This window comes from Diceros bicornis, chromosome X (assembly GCF_020826845.1).
Source record: "Diceros bicornis minor isolate mBicDic1 chromosome X, mDicBic1.mat.cur, whole genome shotgun sequence".
Taxonomy (NCBI): domain Eukaryota; kingdom Metazoa; phylum Chordata; class Mammalia; order Perissodactyla; family Rhinocerotidae; genus Diceros; species Diceros bicornis.
This window is the reverse complement of record NC_080781.1, coordinates 139,880,140-139,906,003: the sequence shown is the minus strand read 5'-3', so window position 1 is coordinate 139,906,003 and position 25,864 is coordinate 139,880,140. Positions and strand designations below refer to the sequence as shown.

General features: G+C 36.0%; 1 protein-coding gene across 2 annotated transcripts in view; it reads right to left on the bottom strand.

The window, feature by feature from the left end:
• Positions 1 to 246: 246 nt before the first annotated feature.
• The window catches only part of VAMP7 (vesicle associated membrane protein 7), a 42,812-nt gene continuing 17,194 nt past the window's right edge, over positions 247 to 25,864 (bottom strand). For both annotated transcript variants that reach the window (XM_058535060.1, XM_058535061.1), the window contains 3 exons: positions 11,176 to 11,243; positions 3,856 to 3,948; positions 247 to 395 (listed from right to left, as the gene is read on the bottom strand). In XM_058535060.1, the coding sequence (XP_058391043.1) occupies positions 327 to 395; positions 3,856 to 3,948; positions 11,176 to 11,243 (230 nt within the window). In that variant the 3' untranslated portion in view covers positions 247 to 326. The remainder of the gene's footprint in view (positions 396 to 3,855; positions 3,949 to 11,175; positions 11,244 to 25,864) is intronic.

The following is a 25,864-nucleotide window of genomic DNA, read 5'->3' as shown; positions in this document are numbered from 1 at the left end:
CAGTTTCCACCCTGGTAATAGCTTTCTGCAATTACAAACAAAAATGTTTCTCTAAGTAGATGACACTAGTTAAACCAAAGAAACAAAAAGCCTTTTTAAGGCTACTGCTGCAATAAATGGTTCAATCTGAAGTGCACTGGAATAAATTGGTTGACAGGACAAAGATAAATCTGGTGGCACAGAACAAGATTAAAACAAGAAAAAGCAAGAAGAGGGTTGAAGAGACCGGCAGACATCATCTGTCTGAATTAAAAGGCTTGAATCACATGGATTGCTTTTAACTTCTTGTTCTCCGATATCCTTGGTTAATGACAACTTTTTCTTTTTTATTTCTTCACACAGCTTGGCCATGTAAATCCACCACAGAGAGGTGACACAATGATATAGATGAACACCTGGAGGGAGGGAGGGAGAAGGCCGTTTTATTTTCTTGAATGTATCATAATATATAAAGCAATTCAAGACCTATTAACAAATATTGGTTCCATTAGAGTAGCAGTTACATAATAATGCAATGCACTAATCAAGTATTTTTAAAGATAGAAGTGGAATTAAAATTATTCTTTCTGATATAACTCTCACCCACTTGAATTCCACTATGCTTTCTTAAGTGGAAGAGAAAGCAGTGAAGTCATTTCTCTTCACTGGGAGCTAGGCAGAATCCAGCTATATGAGAAACTCTTACTGAAACATCATTAATAGTCATAAAGATAAATTACCATAATTCCCTTTAAGTATGATTTTATTATTAAGTATATTTTTAGGTTTTACATGTGAATTAATTTTTCATTATTAGGATGATAAAAAAAATTAAGAAGCATGAGTAGAGACTACATCTACATCAGCTATGAGCAAGAATGTTGCTATGAACCTTTCAGTGGATAATGACACAATAATTATAATTATCAAATCAAAGGAAAGCTGATGACACAAGTAACAAAGCAAAAAGGCTAGTCCTATTATAGATGTATTAGCCTTTTATTTATAGTATTGTAATTTTAAATTATGATATTTTAATAGTATATGCTTGCTCATATTATGATATTCCAAAAATTAGATTTATTTTAAACATTAGCATCACTGCACTAAATTAGTCATTTTCTTTTGCTTTAAATTACAACTTTTTGAGATATTTAAGTGACTGATTTCATTACTTACATGCTTGGGAAAAAATACATTTATGAATTCTATGCCCCCTCCCAAAAGTCAGCAAAGCGTTCTGCCTTACTTCTCTACAAATGTTGGGGGGTGGTCCCAGCAAACTCTGGTTAGTAATGAATAAGTTAAACTACTCACATCATATTCACACACACACAAACACAGATATTTCAGTTTAATATAAAGTTGACTATTTGCCACAGCAGAAACATAAGATTTTTTAAAGCTGAAGCATAATATATCAAGTTAACAACACCTTTTAGCAAAGAATGATATTGCATTTAGAGCAGTGCTCTGCATATGCAATAAGTAATCAATCAATATAATCTGAATTTAACAATAATGCAGCTTCATAAATCAATCTAAATTCATAGATCAAAGAAGAAGGAAGAAGCTAAGCTGAGAAGCCTCAATGTGCCACCTGAGGATCCTGAGCAAGGAGACATTCAAGGCCATGGCACAATTTCCACTATAACTTTGACAGATCTATGGCTACCTTTCTCTCTGTTAGGTAGGTCCAGCTGTCTAAGGTGGAGGACCTTTGACAGGGGTTGAGAAGTGAAGCCAAGTCAGAGGTATCTGCTTGGAGTTAACTTTGGGCTTCTGCAAATAACAAGAGGATGGGGAGGAAAGGCTTCTTTGACAGGCCATGAACTACCCCCAAAGTAAAGCATCCCCCTCCCCCTGCATAGAACGGTGGCTCTCAAACTTTTGGCTCGGGACCTCTTTACACTCTTAAAAATTAGTGAGGACTCCAAAGAGCTCTTGTTTAGGGGGGTTATAACTATCAACACTTACCATATTAGAAATGAAATTTTTAAAAAATACCTATATAATTCATTTAAAAACAAAAATAATAAACCCATTACATATAGACATAACTATATTTCTATGAGATCAGTTATGTGTCAACTTGCCTAGGCGACAGTGCACAGCAATTTAATCAAACGCTAATCTAGGTGTGGCTGTATTTTGTAGATCTGATTAAAGCTCATAATCAGTTGACTTTAAATAAGGCAGATTATCCCACATAATCTGAATGAGCCTGATTCAATCAGTTAAACGGCCTTCAGAACAGAGCTGAGGTTTCATTGATAAAGAAAAAATTCTGCCTGTGAATTAGAGCTTTGCTCCTGCTCCAGAGGTCCAGCCTGCCCTTCCTGACAGCCTGCCATTTGGATTTTGGACTTGCCTAGCCAGCTCCTGCCATTGCATAAGCTAACTCCTTGTGATATATCTCTTAATATATATCCACAGAAATTCAAGGAGTCTCTCTGTTAACAAGTACAAGTTCCATGAAAAACAAGGTTAAACTAAGAATAATAAGACTTCTTAGAAATTTAAAACATGGCTCTGAAAAATAAATAAATAGAAGAGCGATAGCAGAATGAACAGAGCTGAAAATAAAATTAGTTTGCTGGAAGAGTTAGCTGAATGATTCTCCCAGAATACAATGCGAAAAGAGTTTAAACATATTAAAAAGGTTACTAGACATGCAGGATAGTTCAAAGAGGTCCAATACCTGTTTACATAGGGGTTCCAAAAGGAGAACAGCATATAGACTAATTTATATTTATAAACAACAGAACTACTAAATAAATATTAGAAAATTGATCTCATCATGCATTAATACTACATAATGACCTCTTAATATTTACCCTAGAAATGAAAGAATAATTATAAGTGTATTTATTAATGTAGTTCAATACATTAACACTGAATCAAAATAGTCACATTATCAATTCATTAGGTAGAGAAATATCATTTCCTAAAATTCAATGTCTATTCCTGATAAAACTTTTAGCAATCTAGGAATACAAGTTCTTTAATTTAATAATAAATATCTAACAAGAATTCATAGTAAATATTACTCTTATAAATGAAATATTAGAAGCATTCCAATTAAAAGCAGGAACTAAATAAAGATGCCCACTGACATCACAATTATTCAACATTGCTAGTAAATACAAAAAATATATATACAATTACATAAAATTGTGTAAATGTGTGTATGTGTGTATATATATATAAATATAAATTTGATGAAGTTAAAATTATTAACAGATGGTATCATAATTCACCTATAGCAGCTCACAGTCCCTGGACTGTGAGCTAAGAGTGGTTTTTATATTTTCAAAGGGTTGTTTAAAAAAATGAATGTGACACAGACTGTATGTGGCCCACGAAGCCAAAAGTATTTACTATCTGGCACTTGACAGAATGTTTGCTGATTCCTGACCTACAGCATACAGAAGAATCAACTGACAAACTATTACAACTAATAGGAGATATACAAGGTCACCAGACACAAAATAAATCAACTAGAAAAGAGAAAACAGAAATAAAGAAATAGAATCAACTAGAAAATAGAAATATAATTAGAAAATATGGAATCAATTAGAAGATGTAACTTTAGAAGAATCCCATTTCAGTATCGACAAAAATGTTAAATATCCAAGAATATTTGGAATGCCATGCATGACTACTTAAACTAGAAATTCTCAATAGGGAGATGGGGTTTAAGTAGAGTTAATATTTCATAGTGACTTTATAGGAAAGCCACTTCTTGGTCACGTGTTTCACCATTAAAAGTTATATGCAGCTTATTTCAGAGTGCTGATCATTGAGAAAGAATTCCAGCACCTAATTTCTTAGAGATTGAAGAATAAAATCACACACTAAAAAGACAAAACTTACGATTGATACAATGATGATGATGACAGTGAGCTTGAGATTCTTCATACACATGGCTCGGGCAAGATTTCTGCTGGTTGTTTTGAAGGTGACAGACTAGAAAAAAAGCACAAATTGCTTGATCACTGGCATTGACTACATGATTGATTTGCAGTAATACCTGCAAAATTTTTACTTTCATTAATTCTGTTGAAGTACCAATGTTCTTTACCCCTTCCCTCTCTTCACAGGGAGAGGCTAGCCATTCATAAGCACTAGTTCTCAAAAGCAGGACTCTGCCAGGTCTGTGGTAAGCAGTATGAGCCCTCTGGAATGCTTCCCTCCTTTTTCTTCTACACTGTAGCAATGCATATGATGTCAAGCACCAGAAGTGGTTCTTCCCACTAGTGGAAAAGCCTTTTCCTCTTTATGCTTCCAATAAGAAGGGCTCCTTTTAAGCCAGTTGGCTGCAAACACACTTGCTTATTCTGCCCAGGATAATCCTGGGATTTTGAGCCATAAAAGCCTGTTCAATTTCCATAGGAAGGTATGTATTTACTTGTATGAGGGCCAAAAGAACTTCACTCCTTCAGTTATCCATTTGCTTTTGCAACATCAATTTCTCAATATGTACTGAACCATTCCCACTAGGATACAAGCAGTTTAAAACAAACAACAAAATTCCCTAATAGCCCAGCAATTCCACTCCTAGGTATATACCCAACAGAGATGTATGCACAAGTTCACCAAGATATAACCCAAAAATGTTTCTAACTGCACTATTTGTCTTATTCCCAAACTGGAAATGATCCAAATGCCCATAAATTATACTGTGTAGTAAAGAACTTAACCTTGCCCAAAAAGGGGTCTGACCTTTGCCCTCAGCTCTTGGGAGGTCACCTTTGCTTGCCTGGGAGCCACGGCTAGCCAAATAGTAACAATGCGATTTAGGGTAGGGACTACTCACTTAATAAAGACCAACTATATGATTTAGGGTAGGGGCTTTGGGTCACACCTAGAGGAACCAGAGACTAGCGACTGAGATCAAGCAAGTGGACAGTCAATAAAAACTGAACACTGAGGCTTGGGCAAGCTTCCCTGTTGGACAAAACTCCATGCATGCTGTCACACATCTATGCTGGGAGAGTAACATGTCCTTTCTATGGGGAGAGGACAACAGAAGCTCTGGGTTTGGTACCTCCCCAAACTCCACCCTATGTGCTTCTTCCCTTGGTTGAGCTTAATCTGTATTGTTTGTCTGTAATACAACATAACTGTGAGTACAATAGCTTTCATTCAAGCTCAGAATGAAAGTCCTTCTAGTGAATTATCAAGCCTGACGGTGGTTTTGGGAACAAACCAACCTGCACCTGGAGTCAGAACTGAAGGTGGTCTTGGGGACTGTGCCCTCTAAACTGTATAGTTGGTGAACTTCTCAGCTGCCTAAACTCTTTGCAGTTACTCACAAACTAAGTCACAATAAAGAATCCAAGAAAGAAGTAGTGAGCAATGAAACCAATAAACCTAAATATAGTTATGTGATTCAATAGGTTGGGGTAGAGATTCGTCCACAATCTTCAGGTCAATATTTGAACACTGACAAATCACCTACTCAAAACCAGTTCAGCTCTAAAGAATAATTGTTACACCTTACTAAAGCTTCCCTTGGGGATGGCGGGGTGTAGGTAGAAGAGAAAAAGAAGATATAAAAATCCCCGTGAGAATGACAAGGGCAAGCTGACCAGCCTAATGACCTCTTCACTCCATGCAGATGGTTTCAGTAGTAACTGATAATGCCTTATTGAAAAATGAGCAAAGGACTTGAATAACTCCTCCAAAGAACATATATGAATGGCCAATAAGCACATTGGAAAGATGCTCAACATCATTAGTCATTAGGGAAATGCAAATCAAAACTACAATGAGATACGACTTCATACCCATCAGAATGGCTATAATAAAAAGACTGAAAATAACAAGGGTTGGTGGGGACGTAGAAAAATTGGTACCTTGCTGGTGGGAAGGTAAAATGGTACAGCAGCTATGGAAAACACTTTGGCGGTCTCTCAAAAAGCTAAACATAGAATTACCATATGACCCAGCAATTCTACTCCCAAGTATACCCCCAAAGGAATTGAAAGCAAGGACTTGAATAGATACTTGTATGCCAATGTTCATAGTAGCATTATTCACAATAGATAAAAGATGGAAACAACCCAAAGGTCCATCAACAGATAAATGGATAAATAAAATGTGGTATATAAATACAATGGAATATTATTCAGTCATAAAAAGAAATGAAGTTCAGATACATGCTACCACATGGATGAAACTTGAAAACATTACGCTAAGTGAAATAAGCCAGATGCAAAAGGACAAATATTGTAGGATTCCACTTATATGAGGTACCTAGACTAGGCAAATTCATAGACACAAAGTAGATTAGAGGTTACTGGGGACTGTGGGTAGGGGGAATGGAGAATTACTGATTAATGGTTACAGAATTTCTGTTTGGGATGATGACAAAGTTTTGGAAACAGTGGTGATGGTTGCACAACATCGTGAATGTAATGAATGTCACTGAATTATACACTTAAAAATGGTTAAAATGACAAATTTTATGTTATATATATTTTACCACAATTTAAAAAATTATAATGTAATATACCAAAATCCATTGAACTGTACACTTTAAATGGGTCAATTGTATGGTCTGTGAATTATTTACCAATAAAGAAATAATTCAATAAAGCTGTTAAAAAACCAAGAGGTGATAAAATGAAACAATTTTTAAAATACCCGAGTAAACAGAACACAAAAGAAAGAAAAAAAGGAACAACGAGGATGGGACAAATAAAAACCAAGGAGCAACATACCTTACTTAAACCCAGCTCTATCAATATTTGCATTATGTGTAAGTGTAATAAACACTTCAATTATAAATATACTTCATATATTCAAGAAGGTAGATGAAAGGATGCACATGTTAAGTAGACACATGGAAGATATAAAAAAGATCCAAATCAAACTTGCAGAGATGAAAAATACACAAGATGGGAATAAGAGCAAATTACAAACTGCACAAGAAAAGCTAAGTAAACTTGAAGACATAGCAATAGAAACTATCCTAAATGAAACAAAGAAAAAAAGACTGAAAAAAATGAACAGAGCATCAGTGAGGTGTGGGACAACTTCAAGTGACTTAATGTACATGTAATTGGAATCCTAGAAGGAGAGGAGAGGAGAGGAATAGAAAAATCTTTGAAAAAATAATGGCTGAATGTTTTCATAATTTGATGAAGACTACAAACCCACAAATCAACAAACCCAAAGCTGAAGAAACATGAAGAAAACTACACTAAGGCATATTATAATCAAATTTCTTAAAACCAATCATAAAGAGAAAATCTTAAAAATGCCCAGAGGAAAAAAAGATACATTATGTGTATAAGAATGACAGTAGAATTTTTGTCAGACATGACGTAAAAGACAGTGACGAAACATCTTTAAAATATTGAAAAAAATATTAACCTAGAATTCTATACTGTGAAAATATCTTTTAAAAATGGAAGTGAAATAGGGGCCTGTCCGGTGGTGTTAGGTTTGCATGCTCCGCTTCGGTGGCCCAGGGTTCGCGGGTTTGGATCCCGGGCGTGGACTGATGCACCGCTTATCAAGCCATACTGTGGCAGCGTCCCATATAAAGTAGAGGAAGATTGGCATGAAAGGTAGCCCAGGGCCAATCTTCCTCAGCAAAAAGAGGAGGATTGGCAAAGGATGTTAGCTTAAGGGCTGATCTTCCTCACAAAAAAAAAGGAAGTGAAATACTTTTCAGACATATAAACACTGAAAGAATTCATTACTAGCAGACATGCACTACAAGAAATGTTAAAAGACATCCTATAGGCAAAAAAGAAAATGACACCAGATGGAAATCTGGATCTACACAAAAGAATGAAGAGGGTTATCAGAAATGGTAACTACATGGGTAAATATAAAAGACGTTTTTCTTATTATTTAAATCTCTTTAAAAGATAACTGTTTAACCAAAAAAAGTAACAATGTATTGTGAGGTTTATAATATATGTGTAAATAAAAGTATGACAAAAATAGCATCAAGGCCAGGAAGGTAAAATGGAAGTATACTATTGTAAGGTTCTTATACTATCTGTGAAGTAGAATAAAACCACTTAGAGGTAGACTATGATAAGTTAAAGACTTATACTGTAAACCCAAAGCAATCACAAAGTAACAAAACAAAGAGTTATAGCTAATAAGCCAACAAGGGAGGTAAAAATGAAATTTAAAAAGTACTCAATTAATTGAACAAAAGGCAGAAAAAGAAGGAGAAGGGAACAAAGAACAGATGATACAAATAGGAAACAAATAGCAAAATGGTAGATTTAAAACCTTCCCACAAAGAAAACTCCAGGTTGAGGCTGCTTCCCTGGTGAATTCTTCCAAACAGCTAAGGAACAGATAATACCGATAGTACCTAAACTCTTTCGGAGGATAAAGAGGTAACACTTCCCCATTTGTCTGATGAGGCCAGCATATCCCTGATACCAAAGCCTAAAAAGAAAAATAAATTACATACCAACATCCCTTATGAACACAGATGCAAATGCAAAATTCCTGAACAAACCAATAATAAATCCAATAAGGAATTATATAAAAAGGACAATATATCATGACTTTGTAGGAATGCTAGGTTGGTTTAACATTCAAAGCTAAATATTAACTGAATAAAGGAGAAAAACTATGTAATTCTCTCAATAGATGGAGAAAAAAATCTGATAAAATTCATGAATAAAACTCAAATGAGGAATTGAAGGGAACTTCTTCCACCTGATAAAGGGTAACCTATAAAAAATCTACAGCTAACAACATAATTAGTGAAAATATTGAATTTTTCCCCATAAGATATGTTACATGCAAGAATGTCCACTGTCATCACTTGTATTCACTATTGTGTAGAAGGTTCTAGTCAGTGCAGTAAGGCAAGGAAAAGAAATAAAAGGCAGGAATGTACAAAAAAGCTACTAGAACTAAAAAGTGAATTTTGCAAAGTTGCAGGATACAAACCAGGTCAATACATAAAAATCAATTTCATTTCTATATATTAGCTATAAAAATTGGAAAATGAAATTTAAAAATTTACAATAGAACACAAAAGCACGAAATTCTCAAGGATCAATTTCACAAACTATGTGTGAGACCTGTACACCAAAAAATACAAAATACTACTGAGAAAAATTAAATCCTATAAAAAAGCAGAGGTATGACATATTTATGGATAGGAAGACTCAGTGCTGTCAAGATGCCAATTCTCCCTAAATTGACCTATTGATTAAATGCAATCAGAATCAAAGATACAAGTTTTTTTAAAGGATGGAAAATAACAAGCTTATTCTGAAACAGAAATGGAAATGTAAAGGATCTAAAATAGTGATGACAATCCTGAATAAGAAGGTGTCTTCCAATAATAGTTGGAAGATATGGGGAATTCTATAAAGCTATAGTTATCAATACAGTGTGGTACTGGCATATAGGTAGACAAAATGATCAATGAACAAAATATAGAATCCAGAATTAAAGCACCACAGAGGAGAATGGATAAACAAATTGTGGTAGGTAGATTTATACAATTGAGTAGTACAAAATAATAAAAAAAGAATAAACTATTACTACATTGAACAACATGAATAAATCTCATAAGCATATTGGTGAATTAAAGAGGCAGATACACATAACATGATTCCATTTCTATACATTTTAAGAACAGGCAGAACATTATCTAGGGTGATTTAAGTCAGAAAAATGGTTACCTCTGTTGGGGAATATCAACTGGAAGGGCATGAGGCAGCCTTCAGAGGTGTTGGAAATGTTTTGTATCTTATCTAGGTGGTTGTTACATGGGTATAAACATATGTAAAAAATAACTGAGCTTTACACTTATTAAAAGTAGTACACTTACTGCACTTTATTGTATGTATGTTATTCCTCCATCAAGATACTTGTTAGTTAATTAACACTTTCTGCTATTTTGGATCATGTAGTCAACAAAATTAAGAAGACTTTTATTTGGAAAGTACAGACTATACTAATACTTACTGGTCAAACACAGACCATTCCAGCTAAATAGGGTAATCTTCAAGGATTAAGAATAGCTAAGAAAAGGCCTAGAAGTACCAAAGAAATTAGTCTGCTGATCTGGGATCATATACATCCCTGCTCTGTTTGCCCACCAGCAATGGGTTACAAAGTGAGCCATTATAGAACCCCAGTGTTTTGACTTCCTGTATGGTGGCCACTCTTCGTCCAATTACCTTGTGCTTTGATGAAAAAACTGTTATGCGCCTAAGACCTACTGTTAATAGATGTCCCTGTAAAACTAACAATAACAATAAACATTTAAATAGCTCTTACTATGTACCAGACAGTGTTAGGTACTTTGCATGCATTATTTGATTTAACCCTCGAAACACTATGAAGTAGGTACATCTTCATTTTACAGATGATGACAACTGAGGCAGAGAGGTTAACTTGCCTAAGGTCACACAACTAGTAAGTGGCAGAGATGGGATTCAATCCCAGGCAGCCTAACTCTAGAACTTGTGCTCTTAACCACTAGAATCTAGCTGCCAGTAAGAATGACCATGATCACTCACTGATCCATTTCAAGGTGTAAACTTCCACTGTGCATTTAAATTTGTAATTGTGTGGACCCAAATTGTAAGCGATCTCTGCCCTCCCTCTAATTCACTGTATATCTTATCATCCCACCTCAAAACTTTCATCTACTAACCAGATGGAAAATGCAAAGACACAAGTAACTATAGCATAAGTAGGTCACAGGGACATACTGACTCCTTTAAGGCTCACTGGCCCTTCCCAATCCTTGCTTCTTGCTTGATACAAGGAAAGCTCGAGCTGTCAAAGGTAAGCAAGAAAGTGACTGAATTGTCCAATTTTGAGGATTCATACTGGGTCACAACTGGCCTGCTCATTTATTTGTTCCATGTTTTACAAAATGTACAGAGAACAGACTGGTATATGCAGCTGAGATGCTAAATTATGTAGGCATCAATCCAAAGCTTTAAAAGAATTGTTTCTGTATATTAAGTATGTTTTCCAAACCAAAGCTTCCTTAATGGCTATTAATGGTTCATGGTTTTATTTCTATGCCTCATTATTATCCTCATTACCACCATGGAATCAGATAATGGAGGTTAGAAAGGAAAAAAAACACTAAAGTATTGAATTGAAGACATTTCTCTATTATGTCAGCCATCAACCAGTTTCTCTACTTTACATCCCGAAAATTATCATATCCATACTTACCGAATCCACGAGATTTTCTGTTTTATCTATCAATAATTCCAATCTTTCTCCTCGCTGAGCTACCAGATCTGAAAATATTGGGGAAAAAGAAAATACCATGTTTATATTACAAATCTGCTATTTTTGTCTTTGTTTTAAGCAAAATCTAATTTTAATTATAGATGGTATTCTTGACAACTCATATTTACTACAGAAGCGCATATATCTTTAAGACTTTAGTAAAGCTTATCAACTAAAGTGGGGGTTGGCAGTTTTTTCTGTAAAGGGCCAGATACTGAATACTTTAGGCTTTGTGGGCCAAATGGTCTCAGTTGCAATTACTCGACTCTGTCAGACATAGACAATATGTAAACGAATGGGCATGACTGTGTTCCAGTGAAAATTTATGTAGAAAAACAGGCCAGATTTACTCCAAGAGCTATAGTTTGCAAACCCCTAAATTAAGGGTATGATCTGAGAGTAAAAAAAAAAAACAGAACCCTTAAAATGAGTGCGGGTTGGACACTTTCAGAATTGTGGTGTAAGGAGCTCCACAGACCCTCTCCAACAAAACAACCGTAACTGGTAAAAATTATAAAAACAAACAAACAATAAACACCATTTAAAGTCTCTGAAAACTGTGAATGTCCTAAGGGCATACAGCAAATAGAGAAACAGTTATCCAAGAAAATCAACTAATTCCTCAGTAAGAACAGTGAGAGTCTACGGCATTTGAGCCATGACCTACTCCATCCCTCAGCTCAGTGAGATGGAAGCACTTACTCCTGGCAACTACAGCCTGGGAGCTGTCTTTCTCCCAAGGTCCCAGTCAAAGGCTATGCTTTCTCCCCAGGAGGGGCAAGACATCAGCATTTCTCCTCCCACTCCACCTCACCCCCAGCTCCATGATGCAGAGACTCTATTCCAGCATGGCTAATAGGTCTGGGGCTCCCTTCCTCCACCTAGCCCCCACACATAGGGCAGAAGCTCTACCTCAGGTGGCAGGCTAAGAATACTGGGCCCTGGGTGCTCCTGGCCTGACTTACTCATAGAGTGGAGGTTCCAGAATGGGACAGGCAAACCAAGAAGACCACTCCACTGGTAGAGCAAGGGTGTCACTCTAAGAGAAGCAGTCCACTGTCGCTATCCATAGGTCCAGAGCAGTGGCTCAGAGATTGTTCCCAGGGGGAGAGGCAGGCCTTAAGAATAGAGAGCTTTCCCTAAGAGGACAGACTTTATTTGGAACAGAGTATGGGGAAGTTCAAGCCTAAGGGTGCTGTCAAAAACAATGGAGATTTTGGACGTAAGCAATTAAGATGAGGCTGGTAGCTTCATGAGAACAAGATAAACCACAGGCCAGCTAGAAGTTTAATAGAAAGTATCAGGGGAAGACAGCTAAGAAGAACCCTCCTGAGGTCAGAACAAGCATCTAAGACTGGCCTCAAAGACAAAGGAGCCCAAAACTAATTGAATCAGACTGTAGCAATTTATGTTGGGGAAACTGTTGGAAAAAAATAGAGCAATTAGACTGAAATTAGTGGAAGCTAACAGCTGGGTGAGACACCAATAGAGGCAGACCAGCCAGAAGCTTAACAGGGAGATTAGGAAAAGAGACACTCAAAGAAAGCCGTGTCATTCCAGGGTGACGGTGCGCATGCCCAAGGCTGTTCCCTCTGAGAAGCGACAACAGAGGCTGCACACTGTGGGAGAAACAGACTTCAAAGAAAAAGCCCAACTAAACAAACAAGCAAACAACAATCCCTGGGGGTTAGGAATCAGTACCCAGAGTTGTCACAATACATTGTCCAAAATGTCCAGTTTTCAACAAAAAATAATGAGTTATGAAAAGAATCAGGAAAGTGTGACCCACACAGAGGAAAAAGAGCCGAGATTAGAAACTTACTTTGAGGGGGTTCAGCTGTTGGACTTAGCAATGGAATGAAATTAGAAATCAGTAGAAGGAAAACTTATGGGATGAAGTGAAAGCAGTCCATAGAAGGAAATTTATAGCAGTAAACGCTTACATTAAAGAGAAGAAAGATGTTCTAAGACTGAACTGTGTCCTCCTAAATTCATATATTGAGGCCCTAAGCCTCTCTCTTTGGGAGATCATTAGGTTTAGATGAGGCCATGAGGGCTTATGATGGGATTAGTGCCCTTATAAGAAGAGACATCAGAGAGCTTGCTCTCTGTCTTACTTTCTGCCATGTAAGGACACAGTGAGAAGGTGCCATCTGCAAGCTGGGAAGAATTTTCACCAGAACCTGACCATGCAGAAACCCTGATCTTGGACTTCCAGCCTCCAGAACTGTGAGAAAATAAATTTCTGTTGTTAAAGCCACCCAGTCTATGGTAATTTTTTATGGTAGTCTGAGCAGACTAAGACAAAAGATTTCAAATTAATAACCTAAATTTCCACCTTAAGGAACTAGAAAAAGAAGAGTAAATTAAAACCAAAGCTAACAGAGGGAAGGAAACAATAAAGATTAGAGCAGAAAAAATTAAATACAGAACAGAAAAACAATACAGAGAATCAATGAAACCAAAAGTAGGTTTTTTAAAAAGATCAACAAAATTGACAAACCTTTGCATAAAGTGACCAAGAAAATACTAAAATAATCACTTTCAACTTTACAGAAATGAAAGGGATTCTAAGGGAATACTATGAACAAGACTATGTCAATACATTAGATAACTTAGATGAAACGGATAAATTCTCAGAAAGACACAAACCACAAAAACAGACTCAAGAAGAAATAGAAAACCTGAATAGAGCTTCAACAAATAAAGAGATTGAATCAGTAATTTTTAAACTTTGCACAAAGAAAAGCCCAGGCCCAGATGGCTTCAAAGGTGAATTCTGCCAAACATTTCAAGAAGGATTAACACCAATTTTTCACAAACTCTTCCAAAAATAGAAGAGGAAGGAACACCTCAACTCATCCTATGAGGCCAGTATTGCTCTGGTATTAAAACCAGACAAAGATATCACAAGAAAAGAAAACAACAGATCAATGTCTCTTATGAACATAAACATAAAAAAATACTCAATAAAATAGTAGCAGAATAAATCTAGCAATATATAAAAAGGATTATACATCATGATGAAGTGGCATTTATTTCAGAAATGCAAGGTTGATTTAATATTCAAAAATCAATTGTTATAATATACCGTAGTAATGGAATAAAGGACAAAAACCATATGATCATTTCAATAGATGCAAAAAAGCACTTGACAAAATCCAACACCTTTTCATGATAAAACCACTCAACAAACAAGAGGTGGAAGGGAACTTCCTGAACCTGATAAAGGGTATCTATGAAAGACCCACACATAACATCATACTTAATTGTGAAAGACTCCCTAAGATCTCCCTAAGATCAGGAATAAGACAAGGATGTCCATTCTTGCCACTTTTATTCAACAACATATTAAAGGTTCAAGCCAGGGCAATTAGGCAGGAGAAAGAAATGAAAGGCATCCAGATTGGAAAGGAAGAATTAAAATTATCTCTTTTCAGACAGGATGATCCAGTATATAGAAAATCATAAGGAACCCAATAAAAAGAACAGGCAAGAAGGATACTGGAAGAGAGATACTATTAAAGGGAAATTATTCTGACACTTGTCAAAAATAGTAAGAAAGACTTTATTCAACACTATTGCAATAGGGGTCAAGACTATCACAACAGGGGAGAGAAATTGAGATCAACTCAATATAACAAGGACAAGAGGGGTGATGTCAGCATCATGACAGCATAAGACATCCCTCCTTTTTGTTCCCCCTTTTTTAACAACTAATTAGGCATCCATTCACAAACAAAAGTGACCCTGTGGGAGTTGTAGGATCCAGCACCATATCCCAAGGGACCTGGGAGGAGTCTTGTCTACCTGTGCATCAGTAATAGGCAGACAGATCTCAGTATGGGCTGTGGAACCAGCAGGACCAGTGAACCTGCCCCAACTCCTCTTGGCCACGGTCGGGGAAAACCTGAAGAGCGCTGACTTGGGCAGGCACTCACAGATGAGAGAGAATTCGTAGAAGTCCAGCCTTGCCAAGGGGAGATTCCAGCAAGCCATTGGAAAAAACAAAAAACAAAAAAATGAGTTTTGACGCATTAGAGAGGGTAAAAGGAACTTTGTCAGCACCAAGCTTCCCCCAAGGCAAAACAGTGCAGGGTTGACCTAGTGGTGGCGACCTTTCCCCCAGGGAAGAGGGAGAATGGTGAGGGAGTGCCTGGCTACCTCAGCTGTGTGATAAACCACTGGAGAAGTCCATTTCTCTCCAGCAGCACCCAGAGTACTGAGGCGGGACCGCCACGAATGGGGGGAGGGGAGGGAGGAGATCAGGAAAGAGGTAGATAAAAATATCAAAGGACATTAAAAGGATGCAGTTTCTGATGACTGCATGCAGGACTTCAGCAGGAAGGCCGTCCACAAGCCTCTGGGAGACCCTCACCTGATGATCCTCTCACTGGTCCCACAGTCACCCCACTGCCCAGAGTGCTAAACCCACACCTTCCCCAACTCTGCAGTCAGTTCCTTATGCATGCTCCTGACTGCAGTGGCAAGAGCAAGCTCCAATAAAAGCTGTGCTCTCAGAATATCAGACCAGGGTCTGTGGGCAAGAAAGAAACCATAAACTTGACCTGTAGTGCCACCTTCTAGAAAACAGAACAGAGGTTTCCAGCAGACAGCCTGGTGAGTTTAAAAATTATACCACATAAGGGAGCAAGAAGCACGGAGCAGGTGTATCCACACAAGGTCAGAGAAAACCCCAGGTATAACAGGACCAACAAACACTATTTCCCATCTGAAGGCAACTAGTAAAGTTTGGGGCAGTGTCTGCTACTTAAACGCAAAAGCAGCAACACAAAACTCCAAGGAACATGAAGAATCAAGGAAACATGTCATTACCAAAAGATAACAATCATCCTCCAATAACCAAAATCAAAGACATGGAATTTTACAATCTAGCTGATAAAAAATTCAAAATAGCTGTTTTGAGGAAATTCAATGAACTGCAAGAAAATACAGAAAGATAATTCAATGAAATCAGGAAAACAATACATAAACAAAATATGAAATTTAACAGATAGACATCATCAAAAAGAATCAAACAAAAATTCTGAAGCTGACGAATTCAATGAATGAAATGAAAAATGCAATAGAGAACATCTACCTCAGAGTAGACCAAATGGAGGACAGAATAAGTGAGCTAGAGGATAGGAGCTTGGAAATAAACCAATTAGAGGATAATAAAGAAAAAATAATTAAAAAGAGTGAAGAAATCCTATGTGATCTAGGGGACTCCATCAAATGTACAAATATCAGAATAACTGAGGTTCCAGAAGGAGAAGAGAGGGAGAACAGGGCAGAAAGCTTAAATAAATAATAGCTGAGAACTTCCAAAACCTGATGACAGACTTGGACATCCAAGTTCATGAAGCTAATAGATCACCCTACTATCTCAATGCAAAAAGATCTTAAGATACATTATAATGAAACTGTCAAAAGTCAAAGATAAAGAGGGATTTGTAAAAGCAGCGAGAGGAAAAAAACAGATTGTAACCTACAAAGGAACCCCCAATAGGCTATCAGCGAATTTCTCAGCAGAAGCCCTACAGGCCAGGAGAGTGGAATGATATATTCAAAGTGCTGAAAGAAAAAAATTGCCGGTGAAGAATACTCTATACATCAAAGTTATCCTTCAGATATCAAGAAGAAATCAAGACGTTCCCAGACAAACAAAAGCTGAAAGAGTTCCTCACCACTAGACCTGCCACGCAAGAGATGCTGAAAGGAAAAGATGCTAATTAATGACACGAAAACATACGAATGTTATATAATACACTGGTAAAGGTAAATATACAGATTTATAAAATCCTAATTCTGTAATAGGATGGTGTGTTAAACACTTAACTATAGTATAAAGGTTAAAGAAAAAGCACATTAAAAATAATTCCAGCTACTATAATTTGTTAATGATACACAATATAAAAAGAGGTAAATTGTGACATCAAAAATATAAAAGAGGAGGCATAAATGGGTGGAGCTTTTGCATGTGATTGAAGTTAAGTTGCTATCAGTTTAAAATGAACTATTTTATCTATAAGATGTTTCATGTAAGCCCCATTGGAACCACAAAGCAAAAACCTAGAGTAGATTCACAAAAGATAAAGAAAGGGGAAATAGAACACACAAATACAGAAAATCACCAATTTAAAAGCGGAGGCAGAAACAGAGGAAAAAAAGAACAACGAAATTACCAAGCAGCCAGAAAGCAATGATTAAGATGGAATTAGTAAGTCCTTACATATCAATAATTTCTCTAACTGTAGATGGATTGAATTCACCAATCAAAAGGCACAGAGTGGCTGGATGGATAAAACGCAAGACCCAACTATATGCTGCCTATAAGAGAATCACTTCAGATTTAAGTACACACATAGGCTCAAAGTAAAGGGATGGAAAAAGATATTTCATGCAAATGGAAACCAAAAGAAAGTGGGGATAGCTAGACTTAAATCAAACAAAATAAGACCACATGCCAAAAATGGTAATAAGAGACAAACGAGGTCATTATATAAGAATAAAGTGGCCAATTCATCAATAAGATATAATAATCATAAATATATACGCATACAGCATCAGAGCACCTAAACATCTTAAGCAAATACTGACAGATCTGAAGGGAGAAACAGACAACAATACAATAATAGTAGGAGATATAAATACTCCCCTTTCAGCAATGGAGAAATCATCCAGACAGAAAATCAATAAAGAAAGGTTGTACTTGAACCATACATTAAACAAAGTGGACCTACCAGACATATAGAGAACATTCCATCAACAACAGCAGAATACACATTCTTCTCAAGTGCACATGGAATATTCTCCAGGATAGAGCACATGATAAGACACAAAACAAGTCTTAACAAATTTAAGAAGATGGAAATCATACCAAGTATCTTCTCTGACCACAATGGTATGAAACTAGAAATCAACAACAAGAGGAAAGCTGGAAAATCTACAGGTATGTGGAAAATAAATAACACACTCCTCAACAACCAATGGGTCAAAGAAGAAATCAAAAGGGAAATCAAACAGCATGTAGAAACAAATGAACATGGAAACACAACATGCTGAAACCTATGGAATGGTGCAAAAGCAGTTCTGAAGTTCTGAGAGGGAAGTTTATAGAGATAAATGCACGCACGAAGAAAATAGAAAGATCTCAAATAAACAGCCTAACTTTACACCTCAAGGAACTAGAAAAAGAAGAACAAACTAAGCCCAAAGTTAGCAGAAGGAAAAAAATAACAAAGATCAGAGTGGAAATAAATGAAATAGGGCTCAGAAAAACTACAGAAAAGATCAACAAAACTAAGAGCTGGTTTTTGGAAAAGATAAAACAAAATTGTCAAACCTTTAGCTAGACTAAGAAAAAAAGAGAGAAGACTCAAAATCAGAAATGAAAGAGAAGACATTACAACTGATACTACAGAAATGCATAGAATCATAAGAAGCTACTATGAACAATTATATGCCAACAAATTGGGTAACTCAGAAGAAATGAATGTATTCCTAGAAACATACAACCTACCAAGACTGAATCAGGAAGAAATAGAAACTGGATATTCTAATAACAAGTAAGGAGATTGAATCAGTAATCAAAAACCTCCCAACACAGAAAAGCACAGGACCAGATGGCTTCACTGGTGAGTTCTACCAAACGTTTAAAGAAAAATTAACATCAATCTTTCTCAAACTCTTCCAAAAAACTCAAGAGGAGGAAATACTTCCAAACTCAATTTACAAGGCCAGCATTACCCTGATACCAAAACCAGATAAGGACACTATGAGAAAACAAAACTATAGACGAATATCCCTGATAAATAAAGGTGCAAAAAATCTCAAAAAAATATTAGCAAATTGAATTCAACAACACATTAAATGATCATACACCATGATCAAGTGGGATTTATCCCTGGGATGCAAGGATGATTCAACATACACAAATCAATATGTGTGATATACCACATGAACAGAACGAAAGATAAAAATTTATGATCATCTCAAAAGATGCAGAAAAATCATTTAACAAAATACAACATCATTTTGTGATAAAAAACCCTCAACAAATTGAGTATAGAAGGAACTTACTTCAACATAATAAAGGCCACATATGACAAACCCATAGCTAACATCACATGCAATGGTGAAAGGTTGAAAGCTTTTCATCTAAGATCAGGAACAAGATAAGGGTCCCTACTCTCACCACCATTATTCATATAGTACTGAAGTCCCAGGTACAGCAATCAGGCAAGAAAAAGAAATAAAACGCATCCAAATTGGAAAGGAAGAAGTAAAACCGTCATCATTTGCAGATGATATATTATATACAGAAAATCCTAAAGACTCAACCAAAAAACCGGCGAACTAATCAATGAATTCAGTAAACTTGCAGGACATAAAATCAACATATAGAAATCACTGCATTTCTATATACCAACAACAAAATACCCAAAAAAGTAATAAAGAAAACTATCCCAATCATGATACTATCGAAAATAATAAAATGCTTGGGAATAAATTTAACCAAGGAAGTGAAAGATCTGTGCAATAAAACTACAAGACTTTGATGAAAGAAACTGAAGAAGACACAAACAAATGGAAATATATCCCATGTTCATGGAGCAGAAGAATTAATATTGTTAAAAACGTCCATACTACCCAAAGCCATTTACAGATCCAATGCAATCTCTATCAAAATTCCAATGGCTCTTTTCAGAGAAATAGAAAAAACAATCCTAAAATTTGTATAGAACCACAAAAGACCCCGAAGAGCCAAAGCAATCCTGAGAAAGAAGAACAAAGCCAGAGGCACCACACTTCCTGATTTCAAACTATACCACAAAGTTGTAGTAATTAAAACAGTATGGTACTGGCATAAAAATAGACACATGGAGCAATGGAACAGAATAGAGAGCCCAGAAATAAACCCCACATATATGGTCAACTAAGATTTGACAAGGGAGCCAAAAACACTCAATGGGGAGAGGATAGTCTCTTCAACAAATGGTGTTGGGAAAACTTGATAACCACATAAAGAAAACTGAGGTTGGATCCCTATATACACCACTCAAAAAATGAACTCAAAATGGATTAAAGACTTAAATGTAAGACCTGAAACCATAAAACTCCTAGAAGAAAACATACGGAAGAGGTCCTTGACATTAGTCTTTGCAGCGATTTTTAGGATCTGACACTAAAAGCACAAGCGACAAAAGCAAAAATCAACAAGCGGGACTATATCAAACTAAAAAGCTTCTGCACAGCAAAAGAAACAATCAACAAAAAGAAAAGGCAAACTACAGAATGGCAGAAAATATTTTGGATAAGGGGTTAATATACAAAATATATAAAGAATTCATACAACTCAATAACAAAAAATCAATCTGATTAAAAATGGGCAGAGGAACTGAAGAGACATTTTCCCAAGGAAGACATACAAATGGCCAACATGAAAAGATGCTCAGCATCACTAATCATTATGGACATGCAAATCAAAACCACAATGAGATATCAACTTCATACCTGTTAGCACTTGGCTATCATCAAGAAGACAAGAGATAACAAGTATTTGCGACCACGTGGAGAAAAGGGAACTCTTATGCACTGTTGGTGGGAATGTAAATTGGTTCAGCTACCATGGAAAACAGTATGGAGGTTCCTCAAAAAATTAAAAATACAACTACCATATATGATCTAGCAATTCCGCTTCTGCGTATATATGCAAAGGATATGAAAACAGGATATTAAAAAGATATCTGCACTCCCATGTTCATTGCAGCATTATTCACAATAGCCAAGAAATGGAAACAACATAAGTGTCTATCAATGGATGAATGGATAAAGATGTAGTATATATATACAATGGAATATTATTGAGCCATGAGAATGAAGGAAATTCTGCCATTTGCAACACATGGATGGATCTTGAGGGCATTATGCTTAGTGAGATAAGCTGGATAGAGAAAGACAAATATTGTATGATATTACTTATATGTGGAATCTAAAAATGCTGAACTTATAGAAACAGAGTAGAATAGTGATTACCAGGGGATAGGGGGTGGAGGAATTGGGGAGATGTTAAAGGGTACCAACTTGCAACTAAAAGAAGAATAAGGTCTGGAACTCTAGTGCATAGCACACTGGTTATAGTTAATAATACTGTATTATATACTGCAAAATTGCTAAGAGACTCGTTCTTAAATGTTCTCAGGACAAAAAAGAAATGATAATTTATGTGATGTGGTGGAGCAATTAGCTAAAGCTACGGTGGTAATCATATCGCAATATATAAATGTATCAAATCAACATGTTGTATACCTTAAACTCACACGATGTTGTATGTAAATTACATCTCTTAAAAAAAAAGGACAAGTGGAGATTTATAGCCAACAAGCAGAGTGAAAGAGTGGTCAGCGGATGGAAAATTACTAAGAGACATCAAGGGTACGGGATTCTTGCTAAACTGGCCTAAAAGGATCTCTTTACAGGCAGCTCAATGACTTTTACATCAAAGGTAGGGGATGAGGAACTTGATCATCTATCAAGCGTGATCAGATATCAAGGGTACGGGATTGACTTACCAGAATTCTTGGCTAAGGCCAGCTTAGGCAGGCCAAGGACAAAGCCCAAGATGAGGCCTAGTCAAATAGAGGGCTCAGACAGGCCTGTCTAATGTTTGGTCAAGCAGAGAGTCTTCGTCATGTAAGACTTGTACACTGAAAACTACAAAACATTGTTGAAAAAAATTTAAAAAGACCTAAATATATGGAAAGACATCTCATGTTCATGGATCAGAAGTTTAATATTGTTAAACTGGCAATACTCCCCAAACTGATCTACAGATTCAACACAATCCCTATCAAAATCCTAGCTACCTTTTTTGCAGAAACTGACAAGCTCATCCAAAAATTCTTATGGAAATAAAAGGTACCCAGAATAGACAAAGCAATCTTGAAAAAGAAGAACAAAGTTGGAAGACTCATACTACCTGATTTTAAAACTTACTACAAATCTACAATAATTATGTCAGTGCGGTACTGGCATAAGGACAGACATATAGATAAATGGCACAGAACAGAGAATCCAGAAATAATAAACCCATACATCTATGAATAATTCATTTTTGATAAGGGTGCTGCTAAGACTATTCACAATGGAGAAAGAAAAGTCTTTTCAACAAATGGTGCTGGGACAACTGGATATACATGTTTGAGAGAATTAAGTTGGATTCCTTTCTTACCTTATACACAAACATTAACTCAAAATAGATCATAGACCTAAATGTAAGAGCTAAAACTATAAAATTATTAGAAGAAAACACAGGAGTAAATTTCTGTGACTTTGGGTTAGGCAATGGTTTCTTAAAAATATGACATCCAAAGGACAAGTAACAAAAGGAAAAAATAAATTGGACTTCATCGAAATTAAAAACCTTTCTGCTTCAAAGGTCACTATCAAAAAAGTGAAAAGACAACCCATAGAATACAAGAAAATATTTGCAAATTATATATCTGATAAGGGTCTAGTATCCAGAATATACAAAGAACACAATAAAAGACAACCCATTTAAAAAATGACAGTGGATTTTGAATAGACATTTCTCCAAAGATATACAAATGGCCCATAAGCACATGAAAAGATGCTCAATACCATTAGTCATTAGGGAAATGAAAATCAAAACCACAATAAGATACCATTTCACACATACTAGATTGTCTATAATAAACAAGACACAATAAATTTTGGTGAGGATATGAAGAAACTGGAATCTTCATATATTGCTGTTGGGAACATACAATGGTGCAGCCACTTTAAGAAAGTTTGGCATTACTCAAAGGGTTAAACATGGAGTTCCCATGTGACTCAGCAATTCTACTCCTAGGTATATACCCAAGAGAACTGAAAACATAGGCTCACACAAAAACTCGTACACAAATGTTCAGAGAAGCTTTATTCATAATAATCAAAAAGTGGAAACCACCAAAATGTTCATCAACTGATGAATGGATAAATAAAATGTATCCATACAATGGAGTACTACTCAGCCATAACAAGGAATAAATTACTGATACATGCTACAACATCAATGAACCTCAAAATCATTATGCTATGCGAAAGAAGCCAAGATATAAAAGGCCACATGTTATATGATTCCATTTATATGAAATGTCCAGAATAGGCAAATCTATAGAGACAGAAAGGAGATTAATTGTTGCTTAGGTCTGGAGGTTGACGGGGAAAGAGAAGTGACTGTAAATGGGTACAGGATTTCTTTTTGGGGTGATGAAAATGTTCTAAAATTGATTGTTGGAATGGTTGCACAACTCTGTGAATATAATAAAAACCATTAGATTGTATACTTTAAATGGGTGAATTGTATGATATGTGAATTATATCTCAATAAAGCTGTTAAAAAATCAAAGGGAGATGATTAGAAATGTTTTTGCTATATTTTTAATTTGCTGTTTCTGTAATTCTAAAGATAAGTAAGTCGTTTAAAAGGAGTTGATTAAAACAGTTCATTTTCTGGGAACTTTATGCATCTGCAATAAATAATACTGTAGCAGTTGCCTGCTTCTACTTTCAGGCAAAATAAATACATTTGGTGACCAAAAAAGAGGGAAAATAAATTTTTTTTTCCTTTTTTTTTTTGTGAGGAAGATCAGCCCTGAGCTAACATCCATGCTAATCCTCCTCTTTCTTTTGCTGAGGAAGACCGGCTCTGAGCTAACATCTATTGCCAAGCCTCCTGCTTTTTTTTTCCCCCAAAGCCCCAGTAGATAGCTGTATATCGTAGTTGCACATCCTTCTAGTTGCTGTATGTAGGACGCGGCCTCAGCATGGCTGGAGAAGCGGTGCCTCGGTGCGCGCCCGGGATCCGAACCCGGGCTGCCAGTAGCAGAGCACGCGCACTTAACCGCTAAGCCACGGGGCCGGCCCAAGGGAAAATAAATATTAGTAGTTTTTTTCAATAGGTTCTCTAGTCTGCATCTAGGCATATAATTAAAACTAAAATCAATGAAAGGAAATCACTTCAAATAGCCAATAGACATACATATCAAGAACCGCAAAATGTTTCTGCCGTTTGATAATTAATCCCATTCCTGGCAATTAATCTCAAGAAAATAAGAAAAATATAATAGACACAAAAACATTTATAACAGTACTGTTATCGTAATACAAACCTCTAAATCAGTGCCACCTAAGAGTGTTTGCTACTGCTTCAACTAAGTCTATAAGCACATTGTTCAGTTTAATTGACATTTTCATAGCAAGACGTTCTCAATGAAAGAAGCACAGCATTGACTTACATTCTGGAGCAAGCTCCTTATCTGGTTATAAAACAGCATTCTGAGTAACAGCACTCTAAAGAACCCAAGTGTCCAAAATAAGGACACAATTGGTAACCTATGATGTAACTCAACGAAATACTGTTTGAGAAGAAAGTAGACTAACAATAGCTAACAATCATTCAGCTCTTACTATGTGCCAGGCACCATACCAAGTGCTTTACATACGTTACTTCTTTTATCCTGGTCACTGTAGGTTCTATTAGCAACTTTTTGCAGATTAGGAAATAAAGCTCAGAGACGTTAGAGGATTGATGGAGGGCTAACAGCAGGTAGAAAGTGAAATCAGCACTCAAACTCAGGCACGTATGACTCCCAGTCTCGATCACTATATTATACTGCCTCCACAAAACTGAATATAAACTATAATTATAACTATGTATACATGTGGATAAAAATTTAAAAGAAAGAAAATGGAGATGAATCTTTAGGATGGTGAGACCAACAACAAATTTTTAAAAATGTCTTTTCATAATTTGTAACTGTTTTAAGAATAAATGTCAAAGTAATTCAAATAGTAAATTCAAGATTATAAGTAAATGGACATTTATTAAATTTGACAATGTCTCAATTAAATATCTTATAAAGCAATTATATAATCACTTTTGTTCAATTTTATAAAAGTTGCCTGTGAGATATTCCCCTTAGAAGATATATTTAAGAGGGGTTTTCAAACTTGAGTATGCATTAGAATCACCTGCAGGGCTTGTGAAAACACAGATTACTCGGCCCCACTCCCAGATTTTCTGATTCAATAAGTCTGGGGTGGGGCCCAAAAATCTGCATTTCTAACAGGTTCCCAGGGGATGCTGATGCTGCTGACCCAGGGATTACACTGTGAGAACTAGTGCTTTAAAAAAATCAGCATCACCCTAAATCTAAATACCATTGCATAATCAATTAAAAAATAAACATGATGCATTTCTCTGGGTTATTTTAATGTGCTAAATAGGTTCCAGACAAAACATAGGCCAATGGAATTTATATCCCAGTTTTCTTCTAAAGAATACAGAAGTTTTTAGTTTCAGTTTTTGATCCAATTCTTTCTTTCTCTCAATCCAGAGCTACAAACTTTCTAAGGAGGTCAAATAGTTATACTTTAAGTATCTACTGATAATATCAGCTATCTGGGTATCTTCAGTCAAAACTGACTAAATTATTCTAAATTGCTGAACTGTTCTAAGAGTTTCAGAAATTAGTCTTGCTAAGCAAACTAACAAATTTAGAATGAAGAACAGTCATAAGTACTAAGAAGAAACCAGTGATACAGTAAACAGTATCAT